Source organism: Pristiophorus japonicus, chromosome 8, assembly GCF_044704955.1.
Source record: "Pristiophorus japonicus isolate sPriJap1 chromosome 8, sPriJap1.hap1, whole genome shotgun sequence".
NCBI classification, from domain to species: domain Eukaryota; kingdom Metazoa; phylum Chordata; class Chondrichthyes; family Pristiophoridae; genus Pristiophorus; species Pristiophorus japonicus.
Window position 1 is genome coordinate 10,224,624 of NC_091984.1, and position 14,807 is coordinate 10,239,430.

The 14,807-nt window shown below is 47.1% G+C and overlaps 1 protein-coding gene across 1 annotated transcript in view; it reads right to left on the reverse strand.

Annotated features, from left to right (window-relative positions):
- dnase2b (deoxyribonuclease II beta) overlaps positions 1–14,063 on the reverse strand; it is a 37,608-nt gene extending 23,545 nt beyond the window's left edge. Inside the window, exons 1-4 of the mRNA XM_070886445.1 lie at positions 13,956–14,063; positions 12,138–12,364; positions 9,697–9,874; positions 5,693–5,771 (exon numbers count right to left, since the gene is read on the reverse strand). Of these exons, the coding sequence (XP_070742546.1) occupies positions 5,693–5,771; positions 9,697–9,874; positions 12,138–12,364; positions 13,956–14,063 (592 nt within the window). The remainder of the gene's footprint in view (positions 1–5,692; positions 5,772–9,696; positions 9,875–12,137; positions 12,365–13,955) is intronic.
- Positions 14,064–14,807: the final 744 nt, after the last annotated feature.

Consider the following 14,807-nt stretch of genomic DNA (forward strand, 5'->3'; position numbering starts at 1 on the left):
GGGCGAGTCCCAGGAGAGTAGAGAAAATGCTTCAAGGGCATCCTCAAAGCCTCCTTGAAAAAATGGAACATCCCCACCGACTCTTGAGAATCCCTGGCTGAAGACCGCTCCAATTGGAGGAGAAGCATGAGAAGCAACCGAGAAGGCGCCGAACACTTCGAGTCTCTTCACTGGGAACATGGAGGAAGGACAGAATCAAAGTTGGCTTTGATGTCTCTCTGTTTGAATATCCTGCCAACATCCGGCACTCATTGTCTCGGCTCACACGTGAAGCTGGCCATGAACGTGAGGTTTGATAGTTTGCCTGATCCCCATGAACTATGAGTCATCATCTTCATGAAAGGAGGGAAGAAAATTGGACAAAAAAAACATACAAATATAGTGTAAAAGTGACAATTGAACTGCTTCCATTGGGGGTGGGGGGGGGGAGTTGGAAAAGCAGGAGATGAACTCAGGTCAGTAGCCATAACTGGTGTGTAAGTTAATTGTTAACTGATAATTGTCAAGGTCTTTACCCTTCACCTCCCTAAACAATCTACCAATGATAGAGCCCATTATATGTTGGGCAATATGTTACCCAATGGTCAACAAGAACTCAACTACTTATAATGCCTTTCTAATATTGATTCGTGACTGAGATTATTTAAACATAATTCTGAAAACTGATAACCCATGCATACTGCACAAAGGTCTGAAGTTCCACATTCACCCAGAACTTAAATCCAATTGATAGCACTGTCATTAGTATAAATCCAATTGATAGCACTGTCAAGTGACTCCATGCATCTCAAATGGAGGGGTAGGAAAGATAAAATTATACTGTAGGAGCCATTTTGAGACATTTTGTTCCACTAAAAGAGGATAAAGGGTACATATTTACAAATGATGAAGAAAAATGGGCCATGTTCAACTTCCAGTCTCTGCTGTGTAATTAATGTCAGCTGGAGTAACAATAGAGACGCTACACTTGGTCACAACACCCCACCACCCCTGGCCTAAAGAAAGGGTGGGGGTGGGGAGAATCAGCCTTGTTTCCATCACCTCAGAGGAGCCTGCTGGAAAGTGCATCTGTATAGGGACAAAATATAACCATATCCGAGGCTTCATTAGGCCTAAGCACCAGATAATGGCAATGTACAACATCCGTTCACTTGGACCATGTACAGCTGAGCCCTCCTCTCTCCTTACTGTCCCTCCACTCCACTATTGGTGGCTGATCATTCAGTCACTAAGCTCTTTAATCCTTCCTTAGTTCCATTTATCTCGCCACTTCCCTACCAGCATTCAAAAATTTCCTTAAAACTCTTCTCTTTGAATATATCTTCCCACCCCCCCACCTCCCCCCACCCTGCCCCACAACCTGAACCTCTCTGTTTTCTCGTTCCCTCTGACTCAGTGTTTACTAGTGTTCCTACTCAATGTGAAGTGATTGGAGACATCTTTCTGTATGTGAGGAGTGCTGCACAGTGCTGTTGGGTGGTTGAAGGAAGATTTGCTAGGGGGACAATAGGTTATGTGAGCATGGAACGAGGGATTGTTCCAGATATGAAGCCCGATCCTGACCTTCGAGGAACGATATGACAAGGAGACTTAAAATAGTTAAACTGGCCAAAAATAAATTTGCTCTACAAGTGGATAAAGCGATCAACCTACCAAATGCATGGAATCGGAGTCTCCCAAAATAAAGATAGTTAGGATCCCTCCGCCCCTCCCTCCCCCAAATCATTGTGATAATAAAATTTTTAGCAAGTTCCTCACTTTAAATGCAATGTTCCATCCAGTGAAAAGAGGAGAGGTTGTGGTACTAATTAAAGAAACTATTACAGTGTGAGGAGGGATGATACGTTAGAGGGATCATTAACTGAGGCCATATGGGTCAAATTGAAAAATAAAAAAGGGGCGATCACACTGCTGGGAGTGTATTATCGACCCCTAAACAGTGGGAGGGAGATAGAGGAGCAAATATGTAGGCAAATTGCTGCGAAGTCTAAAAACCATATGGTAGTAATAGTAGGGGATTTTAACTATCCAAATATTGATTGGGACAAATTTAGTGTGTAGGGTATAGAGGGTGCAGAATTCTTGAAATGCATTCAAGGGAACTTTTGTAGTCAGTATGTAGCAAGCCCAACATGAGAGGGGGCAGTCTCGGATTTAGTTTTGGGGAATGAAGCTGGGCAGGTTGAAGGGGTATTAGTGGGGGAGCATTTGGGTGCCAGTGATCATAATTCAGTCAGATTCAAGTTGTTTATGGATAAGGACAAGAATAGGCCTGGAATAAAATTTCTGAATTGGGGAAAAGCTAATTTTGCTAAGTTAAGGAGTGAATTGGCCATCGTCGACTGGAAACAGCTACTTGTGGGTAAATCAGTGTCAGAACAGTGGGAGGCATTCAAGGAGGAGATCCGAAAGGTTCAGGCCAAACATGTGCCCTGAAAGCAAAAAGCTGGGAAAAATAATTCAAGAGCCCCCTGGATGTCTAGGGACTTACAGAGGAGGATTAAGAAAAAAAGAGATGCTTATGTCATATATCAACGGCTAAATACTTTAGAATCTTTAGAGGAATATAGAAGGATAAGAGGTAAAATTAAAAAGGGTATTAGGAATGCTAAGAGGGAGCATGAGAAATTCTTGGCCAGTAAAATTAAGGAAAACCCTAAGATGTTCTATAAGTATATTGAGTAAGAGGGTAACTAAGGAAAGGGTAGGGCCTATTAGAGACCATGAGGGTAATCTTTGTGAGGAAGCGGAAGATGTTGGTAGGGTTCTTAATGAATACTTTGCATCTGTTTTCACAAAGGAACGGGGTAATGCAGATACTGCTATCGAGGAGGAGTGTGATATTCTGGATGAAATAAATAGAGTAAGAGAGGATGTATTAAGGGGTTTAGCAGCTTTGAAAGTAGATAAGTCCCCAGGCCCAGATGAAATGCATCCCAGGTTGTTGAGCGAAGTAAAAAAGGAAATAGCAGAGGCCTTGACCATCATTTTCCCGCCCTCTTTGGATATGGGCATGGTGCCGGAGGATTGGAGAACTGTTAATGTAGTACCCTTGTTTAAGAAGCGAAAAAGGGATAGGCCGAGTAATTACAGGCCTGTCAGCCTAACGTCAGTGGTGCAAAAATTATTGGAAAAAATCCTGAACGACAGGATAAACCTGCATTTGGATAGGCAAGGATTAATTAGGGACAGTCAGCATGGATTTGTTAAGGGAAGATCGTGTTTGACTGACCTGATTGAATTTTTTGAGGAGCTAACCAAGAGGGTCGAGGAGGTTAGTGCGTACGATGTAGTATATATGAACTTTAGCAAGGCTTTTGATAAGGTTCCGCATGATAGACTGGTCATGAAGGTTAAAGCCCATGGGATCCAGGGCAAAGTGGCAAGTTGGATCCAAAATTGGCTTGGCGGTAGGAAGCAAAGGGTAATGATTGATGGATGTTTTTGTGACTGGAAGGATGTTTCCAGTGGGGTTCCGCAGAGCTCAGTACTGGGTCCCTTGCTTATTGTGCTGTGTATCAACGATTTAGATTTGAATATAGGGAGTACGATTAAGAAGTTTGCAGACAACACTAAAATTGGCTGTGTGGTTGATAATGAAGAGGAAAGTCATGGGCTGCAGGAGGATATCAATCTACTGGTCAGGTGGGCAGAGCAGTGGCAAATGGAATTTAATTCAGAGAAGTGTGAGGTGATGCACTTTGGGAGGGCTAATAAGGAAAGGATATAAACATTAAACGGTAGGCCACTTAATAGTGTAGATGAACAAAGGGAGTGCTTGTACACAGATCCTTGAAAGTAGCAGGCCAGGTGTATAAGGTGGTTAAGAAGCCATACGAATGCTTGCCTTTATTGGCCAAGGCATAGAATATAAGAGCAGGGAGGTTATGTTTAAATTGTATAATACTTTGGTTAGGTCACAGCTGGAGTACTGCGTGCAGTTCTGGTTGCCATTTTATAGGAAGGACGTGATTGCACTAGAGAGGGTGCAGAGGAGATTTACTAAGATGCTGCCTGGAAAGGAGAATCTTAGTTATGATATAGGCTGGGTTTGTTCTCATTGGCACAGAGGAAGTTGAGAGGAGACCCCTCATCGAGGTGTACAAAATATTGAGGGGCCTGGACATAGTGGATAGTAAGTGTCTATTTCCATTGGTGGAGGGGGCATAGTTTTAAGGTGGTTGGTGGAAGGTTTAGAGGGGATTTGAGGGGGGGGCTTCTTTACGCAGAGGGTTGTGGGGATCCGGAACTCGCTGCCTGGAAGAGTGGTGGATGCAGAAATCCTCACCACTTTTAAGAGATGGTTGGATGGGCACTTAAAGTACCGTAACCTGTAGGGTTATGGACCTAAGGCTGGTAATTGGGATTAGACTAGATGACCTTTTGTTGGACGGAGCAGATATAATGGTAAGTACTGCAGGGAATAGAATACAGCCAGGGTGATTTCCTGGACTAGTTTCAATCGTCTGGATGGGTCGGAGAGGGATTTTCCCAGATTTTTTCTCCCTAAATTGGCCTGGGTTTTTATCTGGTTTTTGCCTCTCCCAGGAGATCACATGGCTCCGGTTGGGATGGAGTGTAGATGTTTTTAGTATAAGGGGTGTGGGGCAGTGGTGTGGGGCAGACTGGTTGGACTGGCTGCTCTTTGCCTTTCCATCATTGTTCATGGGTTTTTATGTATCCTTTAGGGCTGCTGACCAAGGGCCGTGCGGCTCTTTGTCAGCCGGTGCAGACAAGATGGGCCGAAATGGCCTTCTTCTGCGCTGTAAATTTCTATGTTTCTATGTTTCTATGTGATTTGGGGGGAGGGGAAGAGAATGTAACAAAATACATTCTGTTTCCTAGTGGCTGAAAATGTACAAAAGAAATGAGCTATACTAGTAAAAGATTAATGCAAAACCCAATCTACAAAATGCTTGCATTAACCTAATAATTTGGCATATCTAAAGAAAGTATTTGGTAATATTCTGTTGGATGTCTAAAACCATTTGTGGTTCCTGGGTGGGAGGCACGTGCACTCCCATTGTTCTACACTATATAATGCGGATCCAATCCGGATTAATCACCCCTAATAAACAAGGCCCTGTGCCACTCCTGGTATTGGTGAGGCCACACCTCGAGTACAGCATCCAGTTTTGATCTCCGTATTTAAGAAAGGATATACTTGCATTGGAGACAGTTCAGAGAAGGTTCATTAGGTTGATTCCAGAGTCGAGGGGTTGACTTATGAAGATAGGTTGAGTAGGTTGGGCCTATACTCATTGGAATTCATAAGAATGAGAGGTGATCTTATTGAAACATATAAGATAATGAGGGGGCTTAACAAGGTGGATGCAGTGAGGATATTTCCACTCGTAGAAGAAACTAGAACTATGAGGTATAGTCTCAGAATAAGGGGCCGCCCATTTAAAACTGAGTTGAGAAGGAATTTCTTCTCTCAGAGGGTTGTAAATCTGTGGAGTTCTCTGCTCCTGAGAGTTGTGGAGGCTGGGTCATTGAATATATTTAAGGCGGAGATAGACAGATTTTTGAGCGATAAGGAATAAAGGGTTATGGGGAGCGGGCAGGGAAGTGGAGCTGAGTCCATGATCATATCAGCCATGATCTTATTAAATGGCGGAGCAGACTCGAGGGGCCAAATGGCCTACTTTTGCTCCTATTTCTTATGTAATAGTGTATAAGATTTAGTTACCTTTTGTATGTCCATGGTGCATGTCATAAGGCATTGATGGTCCGGCATCATTGTACATGAAATATGCTCTGTCGTTGACCTGTTTCCAAGGGAACAATAACGACATTTCCTAACCCAAATATATAAATTCCATAAAGTCAGGCAAGGTAAATACAAGAAGACGTTACTAAACTTGCAGAATGGGTGTGTAAGTGGCAAATTAATTTCAATAGAGATAATTGTGAGGTGGTGCATTTTGGTCGGAGAAATAAGGAGGCCATATATTCCTTGGGAAGTAAGAGTTTAAATAGTATAGAGGAGCAAAGGGATCAAGGGGTATAGATTCACAAATCACTAAAAGTAGCAACACAGGTTAACAAGGTGGTGAAAAATAAAAACATAGCACGAGGGTTCATTTCTCAAGGAATAGAATTGAAAAGCAGAGAGGTTATGTTAAACTTATATAGAACCTTGGTTAGGCCACACTTGGAGTACTGTGCACAGTTATGGTCACCAAATTACAAAAAGGATGCAGAGGCACTGGAGAAAAGTGCACAAAAGATTTACAAGGATGATAGCAAAACTGAGAGGTTATAACTATCAGGAAAGATTGCAGAGGCTGGGCAACTGAAATGGCCCCCCGACCATAAAGTAGGCACCACTCACTGAATGGTTAGGTTTCTCTCTGCCCCAACCCATAGGGTGGAGATTGGACCGATATTCACCACTTTGTTTTCTATTTCCGGTCGGGGTGGTGTTGAGAGGCGGACGTGCTGTTGGAGCAGGGCAAGTCAACGCTACGAGTCATCAGTGTGATGTGGGCATGCTGCGTCACAACATCCCTCCCCTTCAGTTAAAGGGGAGGGCCGCAGTGAGCTCTGCATTTAGTTTAATTAGGGCCACTGGGCCACTAGGGAGGGTTCCGGCCGGGCCAGCGGCCTGCTACCCAAGAAGGGGTGCCGGGCTGCCTGTTGGCGGCCAGGCCGAACTGGTGGCCACCACTGTCGGGCCGACCTTGGAGTCAGCCAATAATTAAAATAAAATGGAGGCGGTGACAGCGCGCCTTCCCCTTGAACGGTGGACGTGCCACCCAGCCACACAGTTTCCCGCAGGGGAAAGCTGTCAGTGGCACCGACTGGCAGCGGCGCTGCTCCCGCGGGGCAATTTCCCGAGCAGGGTGGGGTTGGTGTGTGCCCGACGGGGGGGGGGCCTCCAATGTGTAAACCTGTTCCCGCCGCTCCCGGCCCGGGCCAATTTAGGATGGGTCGGCCCATCCATCTGTCCCTGGTTGGTGAGGCCTCTGAGAGACGGTAATGGGCCTTAACGAGGGGGGCAATTTTGGCTCCTGGGTCTTTTGTCTCTAGAAAAGAGGAGACTCGAGGGGTGAACTAATAGAGGTCTTTACATTTCTGAATGGGATTGACAGGGTATACATAGAGAAGATTTTTCCACTAGTGGAGAATCCAAAAGTGGAGGGCATAAATATAAAAGCAAAATGCTGCAGATGCTGGAAATTTGAAATAAAAACTGCTGGAAATACTCAGCAGGTCAGGCAGTAACTGTGGAGAGAGAGAAACAGAGCAAACGTTTCAGGTCGATGACCTTTCGTCAGAAGTGGAAAAAGTAACATGTTTTAAGCAATTACAGAGGCAAGGAAGAACAAAAAGAAGGTCTGTGATAGGAAGGCAGGAGCGATTAAAGGGTTGATGGTGCAAGGTGAAGACAGATGCTAATGGGCCGAGTAATGAAACAAAAGCTAAGTGTCGAGGAGGTATAAGTGGGAATAGCAGAATCATTACCAACAGCTGCCGTCTGAAAAAACGAGGGCAGATGTTAGAATCTGAAATTGTTGAACACGATGTCGAGTCCGGAAGAATGTAAAGTGTCGAAAGATGAGGTGCTGTTCCTCGAGCTTCACTGGAACAGTGTAGCAGACCAAGGATAGGGAGGGCAGAGTGGGAATGGGACATAAATATAACAGTCACTAATTAATCCAGTAGGGAATTCAGGAGCAACTTCTTTACCCAGAGCGTGCTTGGAATGTGGAACTTGCCACCACAAAGAGTAGTTGAGGCGAACAGCACAGATACATTTAAGGGGAAGCTACATGGGAGAAACATAGAAACATGGAAAATAGGTGCAGGAGTAGGCCATTTGGCCCTTCGAGCCTGCACCACCATTCAATATGATCATGGCTGATCATGCAACTTCAGTACCCCACTCCTGCCTTCTCTCCATACCCCCTGATCCCTTTAGCCGTAAGGGCGACATCTAACTCCCTTTTGAATATATCCAACGAACTGGACTCAACAACTTTCTGTGGTAGAGAATTCCACAGGTTCACCGCTCTCTGGGTGAAGAAGTTTCTCCTCATCTCGGTCCTAAATGGCTTACCCCTTATCCTTAGACTGTGACCCCTGGTTCTGGACTTCTCCCAGGAATAGAATGATAGGGTGAGATAAAGTAGGGTGGGAGGAGGCTCATGTAGAGCATAAACATCGGCAGAGACCAATTGGACTGAATGGCCCATTTCTATGCTGTAAATTCGATGTAATTCTATGTAAAGCAGTGCAAACCTGGTGGGGTGGGACTTCTTCTGGCCACTTTGGCCTCCCGATGACCCCATCCCAAATCCCTGCCTCTGCAGTGCTGCTCTGAGGCGGAAAGGGATGTTGAGGCCCTTCCTGGGCCAAAGATGTACATCAGTAAGGAATGATAGGCCATCAGTAAGAAAGCAATCGATCCATTTTTGCTTCCTCTATGGGAAGATTCACTTTGTGCTCTTCATTGTTGCCATCTTCAGGAGGCCCACAATGGAGCCTAGTTCTGGCTCTCAGTGAGCGTGGGAATTGCTGGGCCTAAGTGGTGGAGTCAGGTGAAATTCCTGGGAGAGCACCCAAACTGCTCCTGGGATGTAGAAGGGGCGAGGGAGAAGAAGCAATCACACACCTTCCTCGCAGCCCCCCCCCCCTCCTCTGTGCCCCCCCTCTGCCCCAACGTCCCCCACCTCTCCCCCACCACCCTAACATCCCTCATCTCCCCCCCACCCTGACATCCCTCATCTCCCCCCCACCCTGACATCTCCACCTCCCTCCCTCCGCCCCAACACATCCCCACCTACCCCCCTCCGCCCCAACACATTCCCACCTCCCCCCGCCCAAACATCCCCACCTCCCTCCCCCCTGCCCCCGCTCTCCGCCCCAACCTTCCTCTCGCCCCCCACCCCAGGTCGGGAATTTCCACACTAACATAAATGGGACAGAAACACGACCGATTCCCTCCACACAATTAGGCTGGAATTCTGCCTCCTCACATTAACCTGCGTACATTTTGTGGCACAGTCTATTAGACACTAGCTTTTCACTTCTGGGATGCAAGCTTAAATCCAGCCTGGGATGATGGGACAGAAGTTTGCTCTGTACGGGTCCTATGTGAAATGAGTCTGGTTGTTCAAAAATTGGCCCTAATTCAACATAATTGGCAATCTTACAGGATGGCAGGTATTGCAAAATGGAAACATGTTACAGTGATACAAGAGTACATGCTTCCCTGAGGTTGTTAGAGTGCAGGAGATTTATGCCCGAATGTTGATGGTGACAATGGATGGCCTGGTGGAAAACGTTCCAAACCCAGCACTAAAACTTCTTTATTTGAGGAGAATGAAAGAAAATACTTGTGACATTTTGGAAGAAATGATTGTGAATTCTCAGTAGATTCTGTTACTTTTATGTGCGTGTGGGTTGGTCACATAGAAAATAGGTGCAGGAGTAGGCCATTCGGCCCTTCGAGCCTGCACCACCATTCAATAAGATCATGGCTGATCATTCCCTCAGTACCCCTTTCCTGCTTTCTCTCCATACCCCCTGATCCCTTTAGCTGTAAATGCCACATCTAACTCCCTTTTGAATATATTCAACGAACTGGCCTCAACAACTTTCTGTGGTAGAGAATTCCACAAGTTCATAATTCTCTGAGTGAAGAAGTTTCTCCTCATCTCCTGATTAACATGGCATGCTAACACTTGCCTTTGACTTATAGGTTGAGTAAAGCTGTTGTAAAGTTCTCCCCACGGCACTCTCTGTCATATTGATAAGATGTTTGCTCGGCTGCCAGTCGACAGTTGAGGGATCCAAGTACATGTATTTTAGTCCCAGCCCGACAGCTTGATGAACTTTATATTTGGGCAACTTGTATATGACAAACCTGTGAGGTAAGAAATTGGAGAAATAACAAGAAGATAGTTAGCGGACAAATAAAACGCCAAAATGTCCAAAGCTTTTAAATGGCAGATCATTGTTGACAACTATTTTTCAATTATTCTCTCCCTATTGAGAGCTGTGAAGGTTTAACATTGCATCTTCAACAATGCAGCAGTCCCTCATTACTGCACTGGATTTTCAGCCGAGATCCAAAGGGTCCGCAATATCCCACCACCCGAAACGAGTTGCTATATATATCTTGTTAAAAATCTTACCTCTGCATGCTCTGGTCTAATTATCCCCCTGCAGTCTAACCTTGCTTCACCTGAAGACTACCCCTGATCTTCCCGCTTTCTCCCCAGTCGATCTATTGAAGCACTTTCAATCGGAAGGGCACAGCACAGGTGAATGTCGAATTAAAGTTAAACGTTTCAAAGGGAAGGTGAAGCTATATGCTCCATACCATCATCATCATCATCATAGGCAGTCCCTCGGAATCGAGGAAGTCTTGCTTCCACTCTTAGCATGAGTTCTTAGAGGTGGCTGTACAGTCCAATACGAGAACCACAGTCTCTGTCACAGGTTGGACAGATAGTCATGTAACGCTCAGTGCTTTGACCTTGTAGTATAATGGAATCTCAGTGAGGTTACTGAGTGAGGTCACCAGTGGTCACAAAAATTACCCGTTCAATTTTTTGTGCGCGTGACGTTTTTTGAGCGCATTACAGCAAGGAATGTCAGTGTTGGTGATTGGAATACTTTCTATTCCAGGCACGGAGCAGTAGCACTCACGTGGCGCGAGACTGCGACAGGCGCAGAATTCTCACCTCTCATGAGAAATTGGGGTTACCGCCCCTGAACGAAATTGGGGCGTAAAATAAAGCACTCCACGTGCTTTCTGGGGCAGTAGCAGGACGGACAGTTCTGGAGCAGGGCGGATGGGTCGGGAGTGGGGAGGACGGGTCGGGAGTAGGGAGGACGGGTCGGGAGCGGGGAGGAAGGGTCGGGAGCGGGGAGAACGGGTCGGGAGCGGGGAGGAAGGGTCGGGAGCGGGGAGGACGGGTCGGGAGCGGGTCGAACAGGTCGGGAGCGGGGCATAGCGCTGCCGCGAAGGAGGAACTCTTCCTTTAACTAAAGGGAAGGGCACAAGCTGCAAACTCTGTATTATAAAAATGGGCCTACCTGGACCACCGGGCGGCGGGGTTGCCGTGCCAACAGCTCAACACTGAAACAGAGTGCCGACCTGACCGATCGCGACACGGACCCGGCATTCAAAGTGCCAATAGGGGCGCACCAAAAAATCGGATCTTTTTTTGAAATTAAAAGCACTACACCTCCCCTTTAACCGTCGCCCCGTGAGCGGCTAACCACACGGTATGCGCCCCCTGAAACCGTCGCTGTCATGGCCCGGCGCAGATTCAGGGGGCGATACCCAATTTAGGGCGCTAACGGGGCGCTGCGCACAGTGATGACATCGTCATCGCTGGCACAGCAGAGCGGGAGTGCTATGGGTTAGCGCCGCTGCTAAAGTCCCTGCACCATGCCCGGTCGCAAATGACCCGAATTTCTCGACCTCAGTGTTAGCACCAAGCTGTAGCACGGGTAGGTGCAGAGACAACGCTGCTGCTTCTTTGCCCCGGTTCAGCCTCTGAATTGGCACCCACATCAGCCACCTTGTGGCCTTTCTGTAAAACGGTGTCAGCTATGGCTCAGTGGCTAGCCCTCTTGCCTCTGAGTCTGAAGGGCAAGGGTTCAAGTGCCACTTCAGAGGCTTGAGCCCATAATCCAGGCTGACACTCCCAGTGTAGTGCTGAGGGAGCACTGCACTGTCAAAGTTGCCGTCTTTCAGATGAGACGTTAAACTGAGGTCCTGTCTGCCCTCTCAGGTAAATGTAAAAGATCCCACGGCACTATTTCGAAGGAGAGCAGGGGAGATCTTCCCGGTGTCCTGACCAATATTCATCCCTCAATCAACATCAGTAAAACAGATTATCTGGTCGTTAGCACATTGCTGTTTGTGGGAGATTACTGTGTGCAAATTGGCTGCTGCGTTTCCTACATTGCAACCGTGACAAGTACTTCATCGGCTGTAAAGCGCTTTGGAGCACCCTGAGGTCATGAAAGATGCTATATAAATGCAAGTTCTTTCTTTCTTCATTAGCGCGAAATGGGGTCCGTTTTTTGCTGTGGGTCCATGACCACTGGGACCTGGACTGAGGCCACCCCGAATCCCTTTCGACAGTCGTCTGATACGGTTTTGTACTCACCAGTCCACTGGTCGGCCAACCTCATCTCTGCAGGAAATCTCAGCAACGCTGGGACTGAGGTGAATTATCAGCAGCAAGAACAGAACCCGGGCAGATCCTGCCTTCATACCAGGAGCTGCTCGGTAACAATCTAATTCACAAATAGTCACTGTGCCAGCTTCAGATGAGGAAGCTACCACCTGCTGGATTCGATTTGCTGTTTTGTCATTGAGAAAGCAGAAGTGACCCTGTGAATAAATTAGTCATCAAACGCCCTCTTAACATTCTCCCTGGTGCCTTGGGATTTGTTTGTCTTTGGGGGGGAGCGACACCGTCAACAAAATACTGTCCCGTAGTCAAACTGCAGCCCAGCCTTAGGTGGTGCCAGGAGAGCGGAACAGAGAAATACAAACAACAAATGCTGGAATCACTCAGAGAATTGGCAGGCGGTGGTAACAATTAAAAAGCCGAGAGGTGAAACGAGTTAGCCCATCCTGTGCCATTAGCACAGAGACCTGTGAGTTTTCTGCTCTGCTTTCTCTTCTGAAAATAGTGCGAGCAGCCCGTCTAGTAGTGTAACGGAGGGGGAATAGACCGAGCGGCCTAATGTCAAACACAGAAACGTGTTTCTTCCCTGTCTGCAGCAACATTGCTCTGTCTTGTTCAGCAAACAGTTTATCATCTTCTTATGACTGGACAGGTCCCCTGTTCAAAAACCGAGTATATCCTTGAGAGACAATTTCCAAAATGGCTGCGGTCATATAATGCTGATGTTCGCTTTCCTGAATTTAAGGCAGGAATCCTAACATGTTTAAATCCGTCGTTAAATGCCGGGGCGAAAGACTAATTTAAACATCTAGTAGCTGATTCCCACTGAAGTTTCCCCTCAGGACACAGCAACAAAAAAATGTATTCGTTCCTGGGATGTGTCACTGGCAAGGCCAGCATTTATTGGCCATCACTAATTGCCCTCGAGAAGGTGGAGGTGAGCCGCCTCCTTGAACTGCTGCCGTCCGTAGCTGTTTGGTATGACTGAGTGGCTTGCTAGACCCATTTCAGAGAGTAGTTAAGAATCAACCACATTGCTGTGGGTCTGGAGTCACATTTAGGCCAGACCAGGTAAGGATGGCAGATTTCCTTCCCCAAAGGACATTAGTGAATTATCAAGTGTGGGGTGGGGGGATGATGGGTGGGGGTGGCTTCTTGGGATTGAAAGGACCCATTGTATTGTACCTTCTAATAATACCAACAACAAGACTGGTGGGCAGGACTCAGTATTGACCAGTGACAGCACTAGAGGGTGAGACTCAGTATTGAGTAAATAGGACACAAGTGGATGGGATTCTGGAGTAGGCCAGTAGCAGCACTAGTGAGTGATACCTTGGGGTTGAACCAGTAGCGACACTAGAAAGATGAAACATGGGAGCATTATTGCGCTGAAGCTGGAGAGCACAGTAACGAATATACAAAAATGACAGACAGGAAAAAAAACTGCTCCACCAAACCTACCCTACACTCACAATGCCTGCAGCATCATGGCTAGATACTCCACCCCCCACCTCCCCCCCAGTCATATAAGTAGAGCACCGGGACAAATTCAGATCACATACTTCAAGTTTTAATCATCTTATCGCAAGACTGCAAAGGGTAGATGAATAAGGGGCCAAATTCTCAAGTCTCCCATTAGACACTGCCAGGTATGGAGTTGGAACACCAATATTGCAGGCGTTTATCTCATTCCAACCATTGCTTCTGATGCAAAAGCTGGCCCTGATTTTAACTCCAGGTGGAGTCCCCATCTCAGGCCTGAAGTTAAAATTACAGTACTGTCTCAATTACGTCATCGGGCCGCAACATGCATATGTAAAGAACGACGCTGTTGGCTCCGGCACGTGTTCTTGCCGCCTGCTCAGGACAGCAGGTTGAAATTGCAGATGTTGCGATCATGGCTGCTTTCGGACAGGAAAGAGCTAGGTTGGTTTAACTGCCACCTACCGGAAGCGAGGCGGGAGAGAGGCTCTATGTCGGCTCCCCTCACGACGTTCCCCTGATGGGGCTTGGTAAGACCGCCCCGCGAGCTTCCCGGCCAACTATAAGAAAACAGGTCTGATGACGTCATTCGGTGACACGTTATCAGACGCTTTTCTTAAAGGGACCATGCCCACATACATTTTGACAGTTGTGCTGTTGGTGTTCTGCAGCATTGAGGTCGGGCGAACGCTGACAAGCACGGCACAAAGGTGCACGGCTGCACCCGGGCTCTCCCACAGCACGCAGTGAGGTTCTCTTCCCTTCCCATGGGTGGAAGAGACCTCCCCAGGACACCAACGCAGCCTAGTTGCACATTGCACAGGAGGGCACAAGCAGGGATGTCATCTGGAGGAGCAGCCTGCAGTGGTGCAAACCTTTCAACGGTCTCAGTAGATCACGAAACTTTACTGCAAAGCCACACTCAACCTCATCCTGCTGTATCACTCATCACATCCCCATCACTCTGCCTTCCCTACCCTACCCCTGCACATCCTTACTCACACCAACTTACCTTGCACCTCCACCCATCCCTCTGTCTCGATCTGCATTATCACATCCCCATCTCATTAGCCACCCCTCACACTCACCCTCATCCTTGCCCAATCATACCAACTAACAACACATAAAGGTAGGCACTTGGGTGATATCATCAATGCTGAT